At 38.7% G+C, this 21,762-nt stretch overlaps 1 protein-coding gene across 2 annotated transcripts in view; it reads left to right on the top strand.

Moving 5' to 3' along the window:
• The window catches only part of EPB41L4B (erythrocyte membrane protein band 4.1 like 4B), a 176,166-nt gene that overhangs the window by 65,113 nt on the left and 89,291 nt on the right, over nt 1–21,762 (top strand). For both annotated transcript variants that reach the window (XM_071736818.1, XM_071736817.1), the window contains exons 3-15: nt 4,557–4,599; nt 6,794–6,872; nt 10,277–10,321; nt 11,111–11,163; nt 14,438–14,558; nt 15,170–15,257; nt 15,767–15,855; nt 16,166–16,235; nt 16,408–16,577; nt 16,666–16,775; nt 18,808–18,838; nt 19,340–19,373; nt 20,379–20,446. In XM_071736818.1, the coding sequence (XP_071592919.1) occupies nt 4,557–4,599; nt 6,794–6,872; nt 10,277–10,321; nt 11,111–11,163; nt 14,438–14,558; nt 15,170–15,257; nt 15,767–15,855; nt 16,166–16,235; nt 16,408–16,577; nt 16,666–16,775; nt 18,808–18,838; nt 19,340–19,373; nt 20,379–20,446 (1,001 nt within the window). The remainder of the gene's footprint in view (nt 1–4,556; nt 4,600–6,793; nt 6,873–10,276; nt 10,322–11,110; nt 11,164–14,437; nt 14,559–15,169; nt 15,258–15,766; nt 15,856–16,165; nt 16,236–16,407; nt 16,578–16,665; nt 16,776–18,807; nt 18,839–19,339; nt 19,374–20,378; nt 20,447–21,762) is intronic.

The raw sequence follows: 21,762 nt of genomic DNA, 5'->3' as shown, positions 1-21,762 counted from the left end.
GTGTTCTTACCAGCCTGGGCACACGCCACACTTAGTTGGATCAGGCCCAAGTAAAGGAAGAAAGTTACCTGATGGTAATATTTTTTGTTTGTTTGTTTGTTTTCTTCAAGTTGGGTAGATGAGATTGTAGAGCGTCGTTCTGAAAGATGCCTCCAAAAGTCTTCTGTTGAGGGGGGGTGGATATATCCAAGCTCCTGCTCAGAGCTGCCCTAGTTGCATCTGGTTTCTCATGGCTTTGTTCAGTCATGTTGGATACCCTCAAGGGATGGCAGTTCCATAGTTCCTCTGGGCACTGGTGCTTTTTCTGTGCAGTCTTAGGGTGACAGTCTGCCTTTTTTCTAGCTGGGATTTCTCCTGCGTGTGGTGCCTCTCATCCTGCCATGGAGCACCTCTGAGAAGAGTCACTAGTCATCTTCTCTACAGTTTCTCAGCAAGCAGCTGAAGCTGCAGGTCAGGTGCACCCCTGAGCCTTCATTCTCAATGCAGACCAGAGACAGCTCGCTCAGTGTGCCCTTGTGTGCCCCGGCCCCTGACCAACCCAAAGGCTTTATGAAGCACCCACACAACACTCATCAGTTCCTTTCCTGGAGTCCACACAGGAGAGGGTGAATGTGCCTAAAGCGGAGCCCACACTCAGGCAGGCTCCTGGCAGGACCTGTGAATGTGTGGAGAAGTGCCCACGCTGGATTAGATTTTCTGGCAGGAACTGGGGCCCTTGTGGGGAAGCCACACTGGAGCAGTATGTTCCTGAAGGACTGTACCCCGTGGAAGGGACCCATGCTGAAGCAGTTTATGAAAAACTGCAGTCCATGGGAAAGAACCGTGTTGGAGAAGTTTGTGGAGAACTGTCTTCTGTGTGAGGGACTCTGTGCTGGAGCAGGAGATGGGTATGAGGAAGAAGAAGCATCGGAGACTGATAAACTGATGATGAACTGACCTCAACCCCTGAACCTCCCTGTCCTGCTGGGTTGGGATAAAGTAGAAAAATGGGGAATAAAATTGAGGCCAGGAAAAAAGGAGAGGTGGGGAAGCAAGTAGAGAGGCATTGGGGCAGTGGAATTTGCAAAGCTCAGGTGTATGATGGGTTTGTGTCAACCTCTGGTACGCCCCCTTCTAGTCCTCATTTGGCATTCACTGTGGTCCTTATGTAGACTGCTCCAGTAGCTATAGTTTATCTGATATATCTTGACCAAAATACACCTTTCTTTTGATGTGTGATTATTTTGAGAAAATACTGGGTGCTACTAAAGAACTGTTGAGCTACTTTTTTTTTTCCCCACTTCAGTTAGATAAAGCAAGTGATAATAGGAAAGCATGCTGGGATAAGTATGTTTTTCCAGTATTTAAAAAAATCTTTTTTTTAGTGGTGTTTTTTTCATGTGGAATTGATGGGTGTGTGTTTTCAGTACATGAATCCTAACCAGTGACTACTGTTTTCTGTCATTTAGTACCATAGGAAGCATTATTCATTTGGCAAAGCAAAGAAATTATACTCCATTTAAACAGGAATACATGGAAATTAATCCAGCATGTGAACTCCCAGTTCACCTGACAGAATTAAAGGAGCAACCTCAGTGCTCTTCTTACAGCTTCCTGAGGAGGGGAACTGCAGGGGAAGGTGCTAATCTTTTCTCCCTGGTGTACCTAGTGACAGGACTTGTGGGAATAGGTCAAAGTTGTGCCAGATAAGGTTTAGATTGGACATTAGGAAGTATTTCTTTACTGAGTGAGTGATCAAACACTCAAACAGGCTTCCTAGAGAGGTGGTTGATGGCCCAGCCCCATCAGTGTTTAAGACGTGTTGGGACAATGCCCTTGATAACATGAAGTGGTGAGGCAGTTGGACTAGATGAACATTGTTGGTATCTTCCAACTGGACTGTTTATTTTGTTCTATTTTGGTCTATTCTGTTCTACAATAATCATATAATCTTGATTACCTCAGTTTGACCAGGTTTGGGTTTGATGTGGTTTTTTTCCCTTAGTGTGAGCAAAGTAGCTTAGCCTTCCTATCATAACACAGTCCTCAACCAATTAATCTTTTTTCTTCTCCTTGTTCTTCACTGATACTTCTGATATAGGTAATGTGGTATTGTATAGTTGAAATAACTGTTGTCAGCCTTGCTCTTAACTTTCTTTTGAGTACAGATCCAGAAATTATGTACAGTTGTTTAGCCAGAGCACAAGTTAGGCAGAGCTAAAGTCACAGGTGCTGAGACAGCAGAAGTCTCCTTTGGGTTTGTTCACCTTCCTAGTGTGAACTCATTATTCATTACTTTCAGTTTCTTGTTCTTGAGTCAGCAAGCAGTCTCCAGCCAAGCCCAAGCCTTTTTTTGGCTTTAGCTAGAATGTTATGAAATTTTTTGAGCTGAGAGGGCCATTTGAAAGCTGTTGTGTTTCCAGTGTGAAGAAGTCTTCCAACATTATCTGAGACAGAGGAGTGTTGAAATTCAGCTGAGTTTTCACAGAAGTAGCAGTATAAAAAAAAAAATAATCTGCTTTTAAATTGGTATTGGTTGACAAATCTGCAGCTGTGAAAAACTCCAGGCCTGGAAACTGACAGCCTATGTCCTACCTCCGTATTTTTATTTTGTGGTCTGTCTGGTGGCCGCATCGCATGGTTCATTATGTGCAGTGGGGAATGAGAGTAAAACAGCAACTCATTCTTGCTTCTGCAGAAAGATGAGTTTAATGTTTTCAGTGTTTTATCTCCTGGAGCTGTTTGCCTCGGGCTGCTTGGATTTGGAGAGGGAATGATAGCTTCCTGTGTAGGCTGTAGTCTCATTTAATGGTCTGTGCAAGAATTCCTAAACCTAGGAGTTCCTAGATTCTTGCTCTGAGGTTTTGTCAGTGTTTTGTTCATGAAAAGGGGTGTCAGGCACTGGAACAGGCTGCCCAGGGAAGTGGTTGATTCACCATCCCTGGAGGCATCCCTAAGACATGGAGATGTGGTGCTTAGGGACATAATTTAGTGGTGGACCTGGCAGTTCTAGGATGAAGTTTGGATTTTATCTTTAAGGTCTTTTCCAGCCAAAATGATACGAGGATTCCATTTTTAACATTCTTTGAGTTATTTGCACTTCCAAGTAATAAGTTTGAAAATTGCTATTATTTGAGTTTTAATACATTTTAATGTAAATAATACTTGATTTTAGAACACCACATTCCAATATTGGGACTATCTGCTGTTATTATTTTTGTAGTTCAGGTTGTGTGGTGCTTATTTCTGAACATGGAACTAGCATGAGCCACAGGTGAAAAGTTACCGGAGGATTTTTGCCTGTAGTATAGGTGTTATTCAGGCTTGGTTTTATTTTCCATAACACTAAACTTCTTTTAATGGAATTTGGTATATTTGTCTTTGTGAATGATTTATCTTTAGCCAAAATAAATATTGAGGAGAAAGACATTTTTGTAGCTAGATATCTGAAGCATAAAAAATTAATCAGCCCTGGGGGTGTAAAAGTAACAGACTTGTAAACTGTTAAAAAAATTATCTTTTTAGTGTCAAGACTGTTAAAAAAAATCATTAAAACAAGTAGTTTCAATGTTGGTATTCTTTCCTTACCAAATATTTGAAAGTTCACAAAGCTTGTATCAACAGCTGTGATTTCTGGTGTCATTCTTCATAAGAGTGCAAAGTAGAGACAGAAAAAATTACTTGCAACACTGTGGAATGTATTTGTATGAGTTGCTGTAATGTTTTGTTTCTTGCAACACTGTGGAATGTATTTGTATGAGTTGCTGTAATGTTTTATTTCTTCTGTAATAGAGATTTCTCAGATTGTACAGATGGGTTCCTTGGCAACCTCACTGAAGAGAGTCTAGCAAGTCTCATGCTGATAAAATCACCTTCAGAATAATTGTTCATTTCTCTTTTTCTCTTTTTTTTCTGAGATTTATTTACCTCAAGAGTCATAAGTTGACAAGACTCTCAATGTATGCCCCTCTGTACCTGTGATAAATAAATTTTTACCTTGGGTTAGGATATACTTACTCAATAAATACAAGCATTACTGTCAAAAAAATAATATTTCACATTTATTTAGCCACAATAGCACAGTGTTAGTGGAGTGATAAGTATTCCTTCAGAGATTTTCCTTTTTCTGAAAGCATGAATGCTTTAGGAGGGAGGAACAGGGTTTTTTCTCCTAAGATTTTGTTCCATAGTACCTACTCTGTTTTAAAATTAATATATACATAAAGATAGAAAACCACTGATTTTAAGGAAGTCCAAATTACCTTGTGCAACAGAACATTTACATAGGGTTCTTCAAATCAGATTGCAGCCACAGGACATTGCACAGAGACCATGAAAGATTTAAGCTAAATTTACACCAGGAAGTGTTTCTTGCTACTCTCCTGTAACTTACACTGATCAGAGAGTGTGTAAACTTTGCTGGAAAGAATACTTTTTTGTCATCATTGTTGCATCTGTTGGTGATCTTCTGTCATCAGTTTAAAAAGGGGAGGGGAGCATGCATCAGTGTATTCATTTATGGTGTCATCAAAATCTTGAAATGGAACTGCTTTTAAACATGGATTTTCTTTTTTTAGCACTGGTTGGACCTTTCAAAATTCATTAAGAAGCAAATAAAAAGTAAGTACTGTGTCTCTGCCTATTTATTTTGTTATTTCCTGAAGAATGTGAACATAGAATATTTGAATGTGATGGTGAATGTTTAAATATGACCCTTAATGGAATAAATATTTCTTAGGAAAGAGATTTAACTTAATGACTGATTGGCTGACTATATCATGTCTAAATGCAAGAGCACTTCCAAGCAATAGACCAGCCTTCATTAAACATGTGCTGTTTGTCTGAGGCAGAGTAGGTTGCCAGGTAATTTCTGCCTGATCTGTGAAATCAGGTTGCCTGGACACAGATCACAGTTTCTGTCACTGCTTCTGATCCAGAACAGATTTGCTGTTGTTTTGGGTTTTGGTTCTTTTTCAAAGACTAAATGGAAAGCATTTCAGAATGTAATGATTGACCTCTTTTTGTGTACATTAGAAATAAAACTAGCAGAAATATCTTCTGGTTTATCAAAAGAAGTTTGGTGTGCAGGAGTTGGGTTTGGCCACTGAGTTTTTTTGTGGAAATTAGCTAAGGCAGGCAAGCTGCTTCTGTATCTCTAATAATCTGTTTGCAGGCTTGGGTACAGTACAGCACTGGCACTGATGTGTTATGATATTATACTGGGATTGGCAACAGCCATAGACCAACTGATAATATTGCTTCTGTGAGACTGAAATACAGCCTTTGCAAGGAAATTGTTGAGTCCTCTGCTGGACCTCACAGAGGGGGGTCTTGGTTGCTTGATTGATGCTTTGCCTTTCTTTCTGAGAAGTATCCAGATATCTGGACAGTTTTTGTTAAGCAGTGGATTTCTTCTTCAAAAGCCTTTAGGACAGTTTGCTTTCACTTCATGGTGTGTGGGTGTCAGTCTGCTAGAGTAGATGGTAAAGATAACTGCTAGGGTAAAGTTTTGGTGGTTGGCTTTCTCTGACCTTTTTGTCATATCACAGGCTGCTTCAGCTTAAGTGACTAAATGATTTGCAGGTGCTCTTTCTGTGATAGTTTGTCCTTTTCTTGATCCGTCTTAAAATTTGGAAAATAAAAAATTCTGTAACACCTTCAACCAGTTTAGTTGCACTGTTTTGTCTGTGTTCAATCTGTGAAGGGGCTGTTTATAAAAGAAATTAGCCAGGCCCTGCCCTGAGGATCACTGAAGAGGGAGGTAATTTGATGAATATTGCAAAGGTCTGTCTCACAACAGGATACTTTTCTTTACCTTGCATTCAGCAGGTGCTTTGAGAAGAGTTCCTATATCATGATGGATGTTGCTCACTGCTCTTTTTTTTCCCAGCAGTGGGCAGGTAAGAGTCATTATCTCACTGATGCAGACCTTACCAGTGGTGCCTAGCTGGCAGCCTTGGGGTACTATAACCTGTCTTCTAGGAGATATCCTTGGAGTCAATATCAACGCTCTAATTATTGGGGTTTTGGCTGCACACCGTTTAGTAGAATGCGTCATTAATGGACACATAAATACTGGGTTGATGTGGTGTTACAGAAGACCTTAGAAAGTTTTGAAAAGGAGTCCTTTTCCCAGCACTTAATATACCAGCACACTGTTGGTCTAGAGGATGAGGCTTAAGCAGATAAGGATGCATTGGTCACAGTCTCTTGGTAGCTGGATAACTTTTTATTATCTGTATTACATAGAAAGTCAGACTTGACATCCACCTGGCACTAGAAAACAGCAATCCTTGCAGTTCCACTTCTTGGAATTCGTTAGCTTTCTGTGTTCAGAGTCCTCTCTGGCACTTTTCACCTAATTTATCTTGCTTTCCTCACTCACAGAGAAAATGTGTTGGGTGGGGTTTATTTTGGAGTGGTGTTTGTGCCTGGTAACAAGAAGCATCACTCTCCTTTCCCTCTCCCTTTCATCTCCCTTTGCCCTGAGAAACAGGCAGCATACCTGGAACTTGCTGTCATTCACAGTGTGCTGTGGTGCACACCCCTTTGAACAAAAATGTGTTTGCCAAATAAACTGTTGCTTGGTTAATCTAATGAGTAGAGTTTCATAAAATATGTTAATCATCTACTTTTTTTTTTTTTCACTGCATGCATTTTAAAATTTAAAAACATCTAATACTTGCTTCTTTAAAGACTTTGAAAAACATACTTCATTTCTTGGGTTGTGGGGGGGTGGCTGTTGTTCTGCCTCAGCAGAACTGCAACCAGTGTAAACTTTTTTTTCCCCCATTTAAAATCTCTGCATATACAGTTGGACCTCCGTACACGTTGCATTTTCGAATTAAGTACTATTCATCAGAACCAAACAACCTTCATGAGGAGTTTACAAGGTAGGAACTATGCATGGTTAACTGGGTGACTGGCAGAGGGTAAAAAAGACCACTAAGCTACGTGGGGGTACTGCAAGCAGGTGACCTGAGCTTTCTTTCTAAGAGTGGTCATTTTGTCTGACTTCTTACTTGTTTTCCCACTGTCAGAGAAACATCTTTTTTATTTGCTGACAAGAAAACATTTATGGGCCTCTGCAGGATATCCTGTGTTCTGATGCTGTGAAGTTAGCAAAGAAAGGCAGTGTTGGGGGGGGGACAGCTGCATCTGGGAGACAGCTGCAGTTTACACCACTGACTCCTGCCATACCTCTGAGATGATTTTCTATCATGTCCTGCTAAAATGCCAGTGCTCTGCTTTGTCCCCCTTGCTCTGAGACCTGAGGGTAATTTAATAATAATGCAAAATTCACAGAACAGTGGAAATAGCTTGAGTTCTAGATTAACAGTTGGTTGATTGAATCTCATCTGCTTCCCCACAAGTTCTATGTGGTGCAAAAGGTCTAAAGACTGCATTGTACCAAGTCACCTTGGAATACCTGGAGGTCTGTTGTTTCAGTCTGGTGGGCTCTTTTCTGGGCTTGAGTACTACACCTTGCTGGGTTCATAGCACCCTGGTGTGATCTAGAGGTTATTCTGAAAACTGAGAAAGGAGCACCTGCAGGAGAAGTGTTTACTTATTGTTTGTATCTGCCTTTTTGTATCTTCTTTGTATAGTAATCATCTAATAATCTAAATTATTGTAATTTTATCTTGTTGTTGTTGTTGTTTTGGGTTGTTTGAGGTTTTTTGGTTGTTCTGTTTCTCACTGTAGGGCACTTTCTGTGTCTTCTAATTTGCTTCTAATCAGTGCACTTCCAATCAGCCTAAGGTGTTTAAAGATTTTTGATTGTTGTAGTTCATATCTCTGTGGGATATTTACATTAAACTTATGCCTCCAACTATATGTTTACTGTGTCCTTTCCTATCTGCTCTGTTGACTGTGCACTTTTTTTTCACTGCCTGAGACAAGATCAGAGCTAAATGTCACCACCCTGCTGACATGGAGGCCTTAATATGCACTATCATTTTATTGCAGCAGTGTTAATTCAATAAAAGGGCATATTCCTATACAATGTATAATTAACCTGTAGAACTCCCTGCCACTTACCATACTCAATATAAGATCTCAGAGAATCTGAAATCCTGGGTGATTTTAGGGAATCTCTGATGAGAAAATGCAGTTCAATTTGTAGGAATTATACACATTTTCTGAAAACTGAAAACTTTTCATACCTTAGGGTGCATGTCTGACAAGTATTACATATGCCCTGTGGTCAAATTATTCCATTACTGTCTACCACAAGATTGCTTCCTTAATCCTCCAAAGCACATGATCCTAGTTACTAAAAGATGTGGGTTTCCGAGTTACTTGATCACTGCTGTGATCAAGTAAGACATTTCCTCTAAAAGTATTAACCTCTGATGCTTTCTGATATAATTATTGCTGAAAGGTGACATTTCAGCAAACTATTTTAATTGGAAAAACTCTTTACTCAGCTAAATTTTTGGACTTAGGAGCATTTTTTTTTCATTGCAAGCTTGACAGAAGACCACTGTGAAATTATCAAAAGAAAATGAAAATGAGCTGGAAATTGATTTTACAGTGAACAAATAGTTGCATTTCTGTCTTTGCTTGGGAAAAGTAATTTAGAATGTTGATGGGGTTTTAAGAATCTTTATACTGGCTGGGTCATTTTTCCATGTAGTATACTGAGTAAAGCATGAAAATTAATTACCATATATTCAGAAATATTCCAGTTGGAATAATTAAAGAGGAAGAAGAAAAGAGGAAGAAGAAAAATTATCATTAACAGTAACCATGAACTGGCCTAGTTCGGGGTGTTCAAAATTCCTTGTGGATACCTGTTTTCCTATAGGCTCCAGTTTCTAATGAAGCTGGAAGCACTGTATTTTCATAACTAGCACAGTAGTGGGGATCTGTCTTTTTGCAATTTAAAAGCACAGTTGAAATCCAGAACATTTTGGAAGACACCTTCTGTCATTGTTATGGGACCTGATTAGTTAGTTTTGTTAGAAGAACACCAGAGGAGTGTGTCTGTAAATGTGGAGAACTTTCTACTGTATTTTGCCAACTTAGAATATTAAGAACAGAGATGCCAATGCTTGTCAGTCTGCATGCAGAAAAGGAGCAAGTGTAAGCCATACCAACCAGGGCAGAACTGCAGATGCTGATAGAAGCACTGCCCAGATTTTTCTTGCAAGTTTAGAAGAGCTCATGGGATTGTGAATCATCGGGAAAACAATAAGAAATATATTTGTCTATCCTTAATCTATGCAGAGAGGTATCCAGGTTTGATTGGCAAGACAGATATTAGCTAAGTAGGTGAATCAGAGATGTCACACAGACCTAACATGGATAAATCTGACTCTGCTTTAGTGTATCATAAGAAGTCTTTTTAGTCTTGCTTTTAATTTCTGTTCTCCTAGTTCCAATTATTCATCCTTCATGTTCACAGCACATCCTCTGTGATGAAAAACACTTTGTCTTTCAAGCATCTTTTATAAAGACAGGAGAGGCTTACGTTCATTTTTACTGAGCTGGCTCTCAGGAGTGCTTCGTGCTTTCTTCTCCAGTCACTCATCATTTTAAGCCTCACCATCCAGTGCCCAGAGCAGTGCAGGCCCTGCCTGTGCCATCCAGTCCCTTGCAGAGCTCTTGCATGGATGGCCTGGGGCACTTCTGCATGCCTCGAATCCCAACTCCATGAGAGGCTGTAAAACATTAAGCGTGCATAGAACTGTCTTAAGCAAGCAGTTAAAATACTACTGCAGCGTGAAGGCTGTAAATTCTGAAAATAAACCTTTGGGCTCTGCGGAATACTGATTTCTTTTGTTCAGAACTTTTCTACTATTTAAAGTGAAAATTCAGTTTAAGCTTCTTCTTTTGTCCAGTTTGGACTTTTTCCATGTTCTGTATTCCTGTTTGGGAAGGTAGCACTATAGTCCTCATGGCTTCATCTGTGTTTTGTCTCTAGATCCTGTAGTTCAGTTCTTGCTTGAATTAGGCAAGAGCCAGTTCTGGAGAACAGTGGAGTGTCAATAAACGTTTAGGTTGTTTTGGTGTATGCTCAGATAGAGCATATCCATAAACAGCAAGGCTTTGGACAATTTCCTGAAAACAGCCAGTAGGTGAAAAAAATTTTTTTTTCTGTTTGATTTGAGTAAATGCTATGGGAGTGTTGAGGGCTGTAGGGTATATATTGCAAAGGCCCTTTTTTTTCTTTTTTCAGAGGAATTTAATGAAAATGTTGTGTCTACTCAATGAATTGGGATCTTCTTTCTTGCCATTGAGGCTAGAAAGATGACATGATATACATTTGACTTTCTGAACTTTTATTTGTCAGGTACCTGTTTGTATTACAGCTCCGGCAAGACATTCTTTCAGGGAAGTAAGTATTTCTTTACTCTTACACCTGTAATTTAAAGTATTTATAATAGTTAATCTCTTAGTGATCTAAAATTTTACCTGTGTCATGTTTTTAATTCTACATAGTATTCATGCACAGATTATAAATATGAGTTACTGTTCCACATGCTTTTTTTTTTTCCTTTAGAATACAGCGATCTATGGCTTTGTGTGCATCATGACTATATTATTGACAAATAGAGTGGGTAAAGACCTTTGGATTAATGAGATGATCAAAATGTATAAAAAGAGCAAAGGCTGTCCTCTTGATTTTATGACTTGAAAATATTCAATGGACTTGCTGTAGTTTTCAGTAGAGTAGGTAAAATAGAGGAGGAAAAGATGAAGAAGTGCTAAACTTTCTGTGCAGGTCTACCCTGAAAAATTATTTTGTGTGTTTATAGTCTCACTCTGTGAGACAATAAACTCACACTTTCTCTATTTTATTTTTTTTTTAATTACAAAACCAAAAAACCCCAAACCCACATGTTTGGAGCAAAAATTATTTCTTAGTCGATTTGCTGTTGTCTCCATAAGTTCAAGCTTGTTTTATGGTGGAGTATACTGTGTTTAGTACTAATTGGAATGTACCAAGTTACTAAATCATAATCATGCAAGTAAAAATGGTAGATGTTTTGTATCATTAATATCTTGTGGATCTTGTAGAAATTAATATTTCTATTTCATACCAGATTACGTTTTAGCGTTATTGCAAGAACTCACTGAGAAAAAATACACTGTTTTTATAGCTTTTTTTTTTCTTCCTTTTAAGACTGAAATGCCCATATGAAACTGCTGTTGAATTAGCAGCTCTGTGTCTTCAAGGTATGCCATTTCTTGAAAGCAGTTTGTCTCACTGTATTAAAAAAACTTCGTCTACCAGTTTCTTTTCACTCTTTGTTACTAATGGTTTCTCACTGGTCATGTATAAATGCTATTCCTGTACCTGAGGAGAAGAATTTTAGGGAGGCTGCTTCCCTGCCTTCCTTCCATTCATAACTTCTGAACTACATTAGCCAATTTTGGCACACTTGCTGAGGGGAAGGCACCTCAAGGGTACGGATGGACAAAAGGTTTCATAGAAACCATGGGCTGACTGTGGAAGAAAGGTCTCAAATAGTTCCCCACTGAGGGAGAAACTGTGCTGTATGCACACTGTTACCTATTCAGGTAGAAGAGCTGCTGGCCCATCAGCACACACCTTGCAACAGGCAGAGCTCTGGGAGTGGAGCTTTGAACATGGGCTGCCTGCTGCCTGGGCAGTGCTGCTTGGGAGACCAAACCTCTGCAGCAGGTGAGACAGGAGTGAGGGTGTTGGTAGGTGCTGGAGAGGAGAGAATATAGTGGAAAGGTAAGAACCACAGTTAATTCTGTGTTAGGAGCAAGGTTTACAAGTTTAAAAAAATCCTAGGACACTAGGTTTCAATCATTTGTGGTAGGAAAAACTTAAATTTTTTTATTGCTGCAAACACATTAATACAAATATTCACTCAGTTTCAGGTTGTTTGTTTTGCAGATAGGGAAGAAACTTGTGTAATGTAACTCAAGTTCATTTTTTTCTACGAGAAAGGGCAATGATCTGGATCATTCTAGGCATATCAGCAGCAAAAGGAATTGAAATGAAAAATACTCTGCTGTTCTGCTGGTGATTTGCAACAGTATATAGAGTGCTGAGACAGAGTCTCTTAATTTGTAATTTTCAGTGATTCTAGAACGACTTGATGGTCAAAACCAGGAACTCAGTTCCAAAAACCACCAAGTGTAAATCCTAAGGCATTGGGTTATTTTACAGTTTTCATTTGCACCAGGCTGGCACAGCTCTGTGTGTTGTGCAAAAAGCTGCTGCAGAGAAATTCCCTGTGTTTTTTTGAGATGGAGAAAATCAGGGGCAGACCGTATTTAATTAGTTGCTTCCATTTTCACAGATAAAAACACCAGTAACCTCACCCCTGGTCTAAGCAAGGAGAAGCAGCACAAAATGATAGGTTGATGCCTCAACATTTGGGTAGTAACTAAAATCTGTGATTACTATGTAAATGTAATACAGTATTCATCTATCATGTTTATAATGTCTCCAACTAGGTACCAAAACTAACACTTCTAGGCACCATCTGTGGGAATATACTTAGATTGTGGTAGTATTTTTATACTTTTCTACTGTTTTTTTCCCAGTTTCAGTTTTCTGGTATTTTGACATAATTGCAAAAAGTGATGGAGAAAATCTGGGATGGCCTGTGTTTTATTTTTGCTTCCATTTTCACAGATAAAAACACCAGTAACCTCACCCCTAGTGAGACCATCCCTGCCTGGTGCCCATGCTTCCCCTTCTGCTACCTTTCTGCCCTGTGCAGGGACCTCATGATGCTCTTACTAACTCTTACACTCAAGACCTATTTCTTAGAGATCAAAATGATGACATCATTTGTTTGCCTGAAAGTAAATAAATAGTGAGGGTAGCTACTGAGAAACTAGAGTGGTATTTTTCCAGTACTTTTCCCAGTATTTTACCCAGTACTTTTCCCCTAACTTCTCTGTGTATCTTTTTGTCTTCTCATCCTTACACATCCTCTTTACAGTACAGTCAGCCTTCATTCCCTGCCTTCTCTCTCAGTTAGCCAGCAGAGAAATCTCATGTTTGTTCCTAGATGGTTGTCAACATATCAAACTTAAATTTTTTAATTTTTTTCCCTGAAGTCCTCCTTGCTAATGTGTTTGTTGTGGTTCCCACTTACATACTGGAGACCAACTGCCAGTCATTCTTAGCAACAGCTGTGTTAAATAGGCTTCCAACTTAAATAAGGTAACAGCAGATCTGAGATACCTCTGTTAAAGAAAAAGACATAAAGGTAAGAGTACTGTAACTCACCAGGGAAGGCTACTGTTGAAGAGAAAAAAAAATGACTGTGAGGCAGTTAAGGATCAGTTAGAAATGAAGATAAGTGAAATGAATATGTTTAGTATCCTCAGGAATACCAAAAGTTTGAGTGAAGCTCAAGTGCTCAAAACTACCTATTAGGTATCAGCCATCAGACTGCATTTTGAGTGTAAGTGTAACTTGTGTGTTCTAATGCATCCTGCTAGTTATTTTTGAAAACTGAGAGTGAATTAAATGTTTGCAACAGTTATGCATAAAATTGCCCTGAAGTAGCAAAACCTTTCTTCAAGGGATTTTATTTCCCTCTATACTTTTTTTTTCTTTTGTATTAGTCAAGAAACAGCAAGTGACAAAGGCCTGCTTTGGAATCACATACCTCTGTGACTGTGGTCTTGCTGGAGGGTGTATTTGCCAATGATGTTTGTCTTGCAGTCCGAGGCTGTAACATTGGAGGTGTCTTGGATAGCTGAGAGATTCCAGGAGTGAAGCCTGTTGCAGGCACAAGACAGCTAAGGGTGTCAGTCATATGGATGCTCAGCACTTGCATCTCCTGCTTAGATGAGTGGAGTTTGAAACTGTTCTGCTCCTTGAAAGTAAGATACCAGGCCCTAGGTATATAAGTACAAAGTGGCACTTTAATTATGCTAATCCTTCAGCATTACTTTCTTTACAGAACACTTAATCTGGCTATTATACCACCACTATGGATTTAAAAAAAATAAGACCACACAACTTTATCATTAATTTGTTGATACTAGGTATTATCTTCATGTTTTGACATGAACAGTAATATAACAAAGCATGCAATAGAAAGGAAAGTGTTTTGGAATGAAAAGTATGACCTCGTTGTAATGAGAGGAAGTTTCAAAGCAGCCTCTTCTAAACAGTAGTGCATTGATTTTTATTGAAACTTTACTTCCTTGAAATACTTTAAAATCCAGAGAAGCAGCTTTAGTTAAGGAGGTTTAGTTCTGACATTCTTGATTGTCAGAATTCTGTACCATAGCTTACACTGTTCCTGCAAATGTGTTTGACTTTCACTGTAAAATCTGATTTGAGTTTAGGGACAGGGAGGTTTTCTTACAACACTGGCACAAGTGTGTTCTTCTACAACATATTTAGACATTTACAAACTAGCACTGACTTTGTGCATATTATAGGATTAAATGTTTCTTATCATCCCATGATCTTTCTGGTTTTAACTTTTCAACTGATCAATTGCAGCTGAGCTGGGAGAGTGTGAACACCCAGAGCACACACCAGAACTCGTGTCTGAATTCAGGTTTGCGCCCAACCAGACCGAAGCGATGGAATTTGACATTTTTCAGAAGTGGAAAGAGTGCAGGTAGGGTACTTGTGTGGGAGTGGTGTCTCTAGCAACAGGTTTCTTTTCATCCAAAGACAAACATGTCCACACGAACACCTTCAACAGACATCAAACAGTGATTGTGTCTGTCAGTCAGTATTGTAGCTAGACTTTGAACCCTACCCCTCCCAAGAAACAGCAAGTGGCAACTTAGGGAAGGTTGGTGGGGTGAGTTTTCTTTTTTCCTTTTTGTTTCTCTTTAGATGATTTCATAGTGGTTTAAGCTGTTTTTTTAATCTTTCTTTCCTGTTTATGTCAAATAATTGTCATTTTCCTCTCCTTTCACACATGCACGCTAGGTTTTTTTGTTCAGAATAGTAGCAAATGCTTTTTCCTGTATTTTGATAATAATTAGGGTGCATTTCAGTGGTGCTGTCCTTGAACTCTCATCCTTACTGGCAGTTGTAGACCTTTTTACACTTCTGTCTCTCTTATTAGAGGGGAGCAGGTAAAATATAAGCTAGGCTTGAAATACTGTTTAGTGTCATTAAGATTAAGGGCCTGAAGAAAAGCGATGGGGGAAGAAATTTTAAAACATTTATAACAAAAAAAATGTATGGGAAAGTATAAAATATATTTTATCTTCTTAGGGGAAAGAGCCCGGCGCAGGCTGAATTGTGCTACTTGAACAAAGCTAAATGGCTAGAAATGTATGGTGTAGATATGCATGTAGTTAAGGTAAGATGCAAGTTACACTTTTTTGTATTAATTTGGGATCAGAACATTGAATGGAGATGCTGTCTTAGGCAAATAAGTCTCGACTCAGGGAATTTCATTTAGTTTAATATACTGCCAATTAACATAAGTAGTTGGATACTAACCAAAAAAAATACAATAAAACAAGCACAAAAACACCTTTCCTTCTCCTTCCCTAGCTGAACTTGAGTTCAGTGTCTCTTCTCCATTCTTCCCGGTGTAAGTTCCTCTTCTTTTCCCTGTGGGTTACACTCAGCACCTCCCAAGGCAGTCCACAAGGTTGCAGGCCACTGCTTGCTCTTAAACACGTGTGAGTAGAGGTGTGGATTACCCTGGCTGCAGTCTTAGTGTGGGGCCATTTCCACAGGTATCAGAGCCATGTAAAAACATACAAAAAATTTATCGTTTCATTTTAAACCTATGAATTTTGAAAGATCACTGTAGTATGATTTACACTATTAATGGCACATTGATTCTGTGCTTGCTTACAGGGAAGAGATGGTTGTGAATATGCTCTTGGACTGACACCAACTGGCATATTGATCTTTGAAGGAGCCAACAAAATAGGCTTATTCTTTTGGTAATCTCTTTTTGTATTCTATTCCTTTTTTTTAAAATGCCGAAATCTTTCTCCTTTCCGTAATGGGGTCTTGGCCGTATTTTGTAATGTAGATTGAATCTAAAAGTTTAAATCTGAAGGTAAATTGGCCTGAAGTACTCAAATGTGAAATATTTGTTGAAAAAATAGGGAATTTTCCAGGAAAATGTACTTTTTATGGTGATTCCTGAAGTGTTCTGGGGTTGTAGATCACTCCTATGTTTTGGAGAATTGTTATAGATTACAAAATTTTCTTTTTCTGTTAATCATCTTTTTTGCTTCTTGTGTTTAGGCCTAAAATCACAAAAATGGACTTTAAAAAGAGCAAACTAACACTTGTGGTTGTAGAAGATGATGATCAGGTAACTTTCTTCCTTTACTTGGGCCTGACCCAACTAAGTGTGGTGTGTGCCCAGGCTGGTAAGAACACAAGGGAGGCTCAGCACACCGTTGGCCCAGGCTATGGTTTTCCTGCTGAGGACAGTAACTAATGTCATGCTTGCCAACTTCCAAAGCTTTTGTTTCTGCATTTAGGGCAGAGAGCAAGAGCACACGTTTGTTTTCCGGTTAGACAGTGCCAAAACGTGCAAACATTTGTGGAAGTGTGCAGTGGAGCACCACGCTTTCTTCAGACTGCGAGCCCCAGCAAACAGTAAATCCAGCAGATCCGACTTCATAAGGCTGGGATCACGCTTCAGATTCAGGTACTCAGCAAACTAACAGCAATGTATTTGTGTTTATGCAGCCCCCCCCAGCAAAAGGCAGTAGTTAACTTTTTTTCTGTATTTTAAGCGGGCGGACAGAGTATCAAGCAACACATGGGACAAGATTACGCAGAACCAGTACATTTGAAAGAAGGCCCAGCAAGCGATACCCTTCTCGAAGGCATTCAACTTTTAAGAGTAAGTGTTTGAACAACTGTTCACTGAACCAGTCATGTGGGTGCCTGTTAGTTCATATAAATGTCATATTGCAACCATGAAATCTGTAGCACAGTGTAAAAAGGCAAACGTCTTGAGCCACCTAAAAAATGAGAAATGCACATGTGCGCTTTTTTTCTTCAAAGTTTGTATCTTTGCCCATTGTTTGTATCTACCTTTTTTAATCTCTGTCCCCAATTAATTCTTCCATCTCATCTATGGAGAAGGAGGTACCTAGGGTTTCTTCTGTCGCTCAGTTGAGGAGTGGAAGAAAAGTTGGGTCATACTCAACAAGAGAAAGCAAGTAACATTTTCTTCAAAAAAATACTTTTGTCATGTAACATGGAGCAGTGTCCAAAAGCCTCACTAACTTGCTTATCTAGCTGGACAGTTTTATGGTTATTGAACAGTTTCATTATGTAGTTGTTGCTGTTTTGCTGACTGTGATGGCATTTTATTCACCTATCCAGATTCTGACCTTAATCAGCTTTCTCTGGGAGTTGAAATGTGATGAATTTGAATGGAGTGATAAGGTTTTGTCATTTGTCCTTCAAAACTTAACCTGAGATTTTCCACTTCTTGTAAAAAAAAACTAGGAAAGAGCACTGTAAGACAACCCCCTGTAAATTCTGTATTACCTGAGACTGGATATGTAGTTGCTGTATGGAGTAGGGTGAGCTGGCCTTCCCTGAGGAAGTCTTTGCACTCCTTTGTGTTTCTAAATTATGAAGCTCAGTTCCACAAAAGGTTCTTCTGGTGTTATGGGGGCACTTTCTCACATCCAGTGGGGGGAAAAGGATAGCAAGCAGACACGTTTTCCAGAGGCTGTAAGAGACACACACACCTTCCTTAGTACATGTTATTTTTTAATGGAAAGGCAAATTAATTAAATTTGTGAGATGCTGTTATGTGATACATGAGAGCCAATTACCTGCTAAGTGTGGATGATTTCATAAGTGGAAGAACGTATTATTTTAATCTGATTTTTATAATAACAGGAGCTGTCAGACCTGCAGGTTATACCTCCTGTTTCAGTGCTTCCAGACTTAATCTATGTGAGATGAGGGGCTGGAGAGAGAAAGTGTGGCTTACACTCAGTTTAGTTCTCTGTGTATAGCAGCCAAGCAGAAGTTTTGTCATATCCAGGTGATCTCCCTCCAGAGAACTCATCATCATGTTTGTTAAGTTAATGCAAAAACTCACTTCAGGTTATTGTCCTTCATGCATCTCTTGGCCATTAAGACCTGAACTTAGTTGCATCACACAAACATTGGATTCTGTGTTAGCTCAGTTTCTTTGAGACTTCTGCAGTGTGTCATTAAGTTTGTCTTCCACTTCCTGCATTCAGCATAGACTTGGATTTTCAACAGAATCACTCAGCAGTTTTTCAGTGCTATTGAAAAATACACTGTTTGTTAGGAAAAATAAATTATACATCCAGGTCCATTCAGCATCCTTCTTCACTGTTCTTTCCAGCCAGTCCTAAGCACCAGCAAAGACCTTGTTGCCCAAGATTCCTCAGTGCCTTCCTGTGTTCGCAACTGATAGGCTTTTTTTGCTAACATTATTTATTGTAATAAGACACAGGCAATCACCAACTTCAGAAATATGCTGGTGTCTAGAGGATGCAAAATTACTGTGAGGGGTGGCTTCTGATTTCTGAAGGATGTGTTAGTATTGACATGGCAGCTGCAGCAAGGTGAAAAAAATAGCGCTCTATTTGTGCAGAACTCACTCTAACAAAAGTCCTTCACATTTGTGAAGAACATTTTTTGTCTTCTGTCATCTTTGAGGGACTCTTGCAGAAACAGAGAGAAGTTCATGTTTGCCTCATACTTTACAGTCTCTCACACAGTGATTCTGACCCATTTGTGCAAATGTGTATGTATGAAGAGCTGCTTAAGCTGGAGTGTAACTTGCCAATCACAATAGCTGCAAAATGACCAATGTCTCGTATGTCTGAAGTTTTTTTCACATGTCTCAAGGGTTTTTATTTTTGTTTTTCTTGTTGAAGCAAACAATCCTGTGAAAGCAGCACAGCTGTGGTAAGTAACTGTCCAAGTTTTCTCTTCCTCTCATTTGCTGTTGTCAGGCAAATAGGATTCTGAAGACCATTTCTGTACGAGGATTTGTCAAAACATATTCTCTTTTTTGGGATGAATTGCTTTAGGGTCTCTCATTATGCAGCACCAGATTCTTCTTGGAGACTGCCTGTGAGACTTAAAGTGCTTCTGTATTTTTTTTCTTTTCGTGTTTGAGATCAGACTAAATTAAAGTGCATGTCCTCTCTGCTCACTGTTCTTATGGTAACTTAACTAGCATTATTTGTTCTGTTTCATAAATGTAAAATGAAGAAAAAAAATTTCACCCCTCTTTCTTGCACCCATAATTGCTGTGGTGTCTATCTTGAATAAAATATTGATGTCCTTCAAAATATGAATTTTACTTCACTATAATAGTACTTCCCTGAAGAATAGAACCCTGAACTACAGGAAATTGTGACATAGATGTATTGATTACATAAGACTTTTTTTTTCCTTTCTTAGTGCGAAAAATACTCCTGAAGTCCATAACTACCAGGTAAGAGCATAGCAGTTATTGAGGAGAACATTGTCACTTTTTTATTTAGTGGTAAATATTTTGGCTCTCTATAATTTATACAGCCCTTTTGTTCCCCTTCCCTTGCTCTGATGTGGGATTCTCTAAGGTGGTTCAGAAATAAACAGCATCATGTGAGTTTAGGGGAAAGTGGAGGGGCTTTTCTGTCTTTTTTCCCCTGTGTTTTTGACGGCTCTACAAGCCTAATACACCTTTCCCTTCCATTTATGTAAATCCACAGGCTAAAACCTTTGGGATATGAATATGATGGGCTCCAGGAGACTGCTCAATGAGCAAGCTTTTCTCTAGAGCAGCCTCTCACATTGGTTCAATCTTGTAATTATCTTCCCCATCACAATGCTTAAAGAGTTCATTGGTGGTCAGATGTTTGTTGGTTGGTTGGTTGTTTTTTTTTTTAACAAGCTTATTTATACACTTCAGGGACAAGCCTTACTCTGTTTTCATTAGTGATACTAGCAACCAGTGCTACTGAGAAAGCAAGCTGTGCTTTCATCCAAACAGAGTGTTTGCATAAGAACTTAAGTCTTAACATTTGTTTTTATTAAAAGCCTCACTAGTTACTTCATTTCACTGTTTCTCCTCAAGATCTTATGGATATGAGAGAGAAGTGCTGTCACCAAAGATGGGTGACCTTCTGAAGACTGCTATTACAATAGTGACCTTTCTCACTCTCCACCTTTTATTAAAGCTGACATTCTTTTGATGTGTTTTCTATGAGAAGCACTAGATGTGCCAGGTTGTCTTGCTAACAGAAAAGCAATTTTCTTTGCCTTTTCCCATGAGTATGTGCTAACAAGCAAGTTCATCACCAAGAGATCTCATGTATATGCTAAATCGCATGGGAAAAAGTCCAAAACAGTGGGTTTTCTAGGGCTCACAGGGACCATGCTCCTCATGGCCACAGGAAAATAAAAATTAGCAGGGAGTATTTATTTCATTAACTGAGTTCAATATTTTCTCTTGCAGCCACAGTATCATCCTAATATACATCCTGCTCAGCCACATTGGCATCCACATACACCTGTGAATGTAAGGTAAGCAGTCTTCACTTGATTAAAAAGATTATTTCTTCTTTGGTTATATGAATCTGTTGGCACAAGGCTTTCATGGACATACTGGTCAATTTTCTACACATGAACAGCAAACAGTAGTTAGAAGTATGTGCTATAGAGGTAGTATTAAATAATTTCCATTTAGATTTTGCTTTGGAGTGTCCTCATCTCCTTGATGAAATTTTTTTTCAGGTTCATTTTAAATTCAGAATTTGAAAGACAACATAGTGTATCTGTGTTGAATATGTTGGATGGCAAGATGCTCAGTAGCTTCAGTAAAACTAATTGCAATTTGATCAGTATTTAATCTCCATAGACAAAGAAGAAACTCATTTTTGGTTAGAAGTTAAGAGTGAACAGATTCTTGCATTGCAGCCCCTGTTTCATCTTTCACAGAAATGTATAAAGAAAAATAACTTGTATGTGGAACAATGGATCAGGTGCTTTACAGACAGTTAAGTGTTAATGAAATCATAACACTGAGTTCATGAGAACTGTTTCATAAAAATATCCCTATATGTGCTATTGTGCTATCTCCTCATGTACTTTTTAACTTTATAAGTAGTAATGACAGATAATTGAGTTAAAATAAATTTTATAAGATATTAAGTCCAAGTTAGAACCAGGTTGGTGGAATGTGTGGTGGAGACACACTGCTGGTGGATATGTGTCTGTGCCTGGGATACAAATGACCTGGTATTTTATCCTAATAAAAAATAACTTTTTAAGGTTAGTCAGGTTTTTAGACAAATAATTACTGTCTTGACTGAAAAATATTTATACCCTAATCTTACATTTCTATTAATCCTATATTGTAATCTCTGTATTCTTACATCAGGATATGTAGAGTTCATTCTTAGTATATGCAGGCTGTGGAGGTGAGGCTGAGCTTAAAATGGAAGAAGACAATTTGGTCTGAGATTGAGTCTGAGAATGCAGAAAAATGCAAATACATCATTAGGAATGCTTACGAGGCAGAGAAGCAGAGATGCTTATTGTCATCTCAGAATTCCTAGCATGCAGCATTAAAGCAGATGCTGAATTTGTGCTAGAAACAGAAGACTCTCTAAATTGGGTAATCAACTTTCTGTCTGTACTTCAAGCTTCTTCCTGAATTTAGGATTTACTTGACCATTTTTTGCATGTGATTTAAAAGGTACAATATTGCATTGCAAAAGAATGATTGCCAGAGAGGTTGATGATTGTATGTAAGGTTTTGCTGATATTTTTCTGTGTATTTCTTTACTTATGATAGTAGTCTGTAGCATTTTAAAGCCAAATAGTTCACCCTAGAGCAG

Source organism: Heliangelus exortis, chromosome 2, assembly GCF_036169615.1.
Source record: "Heliangelus exortis chromosome 2, bHelExo1.hap1, whole genome shotgun sequence".
Classification (NCBI taxonomy): Eukaryota; Metazoa; Chordata; class Aves; order Apodiformes; family Trochilidae; genus Heliangelus; species Heliangelus exortis.
This window is presented reverse-complemented; position numbering and strand designations above follow the sequence as displayed.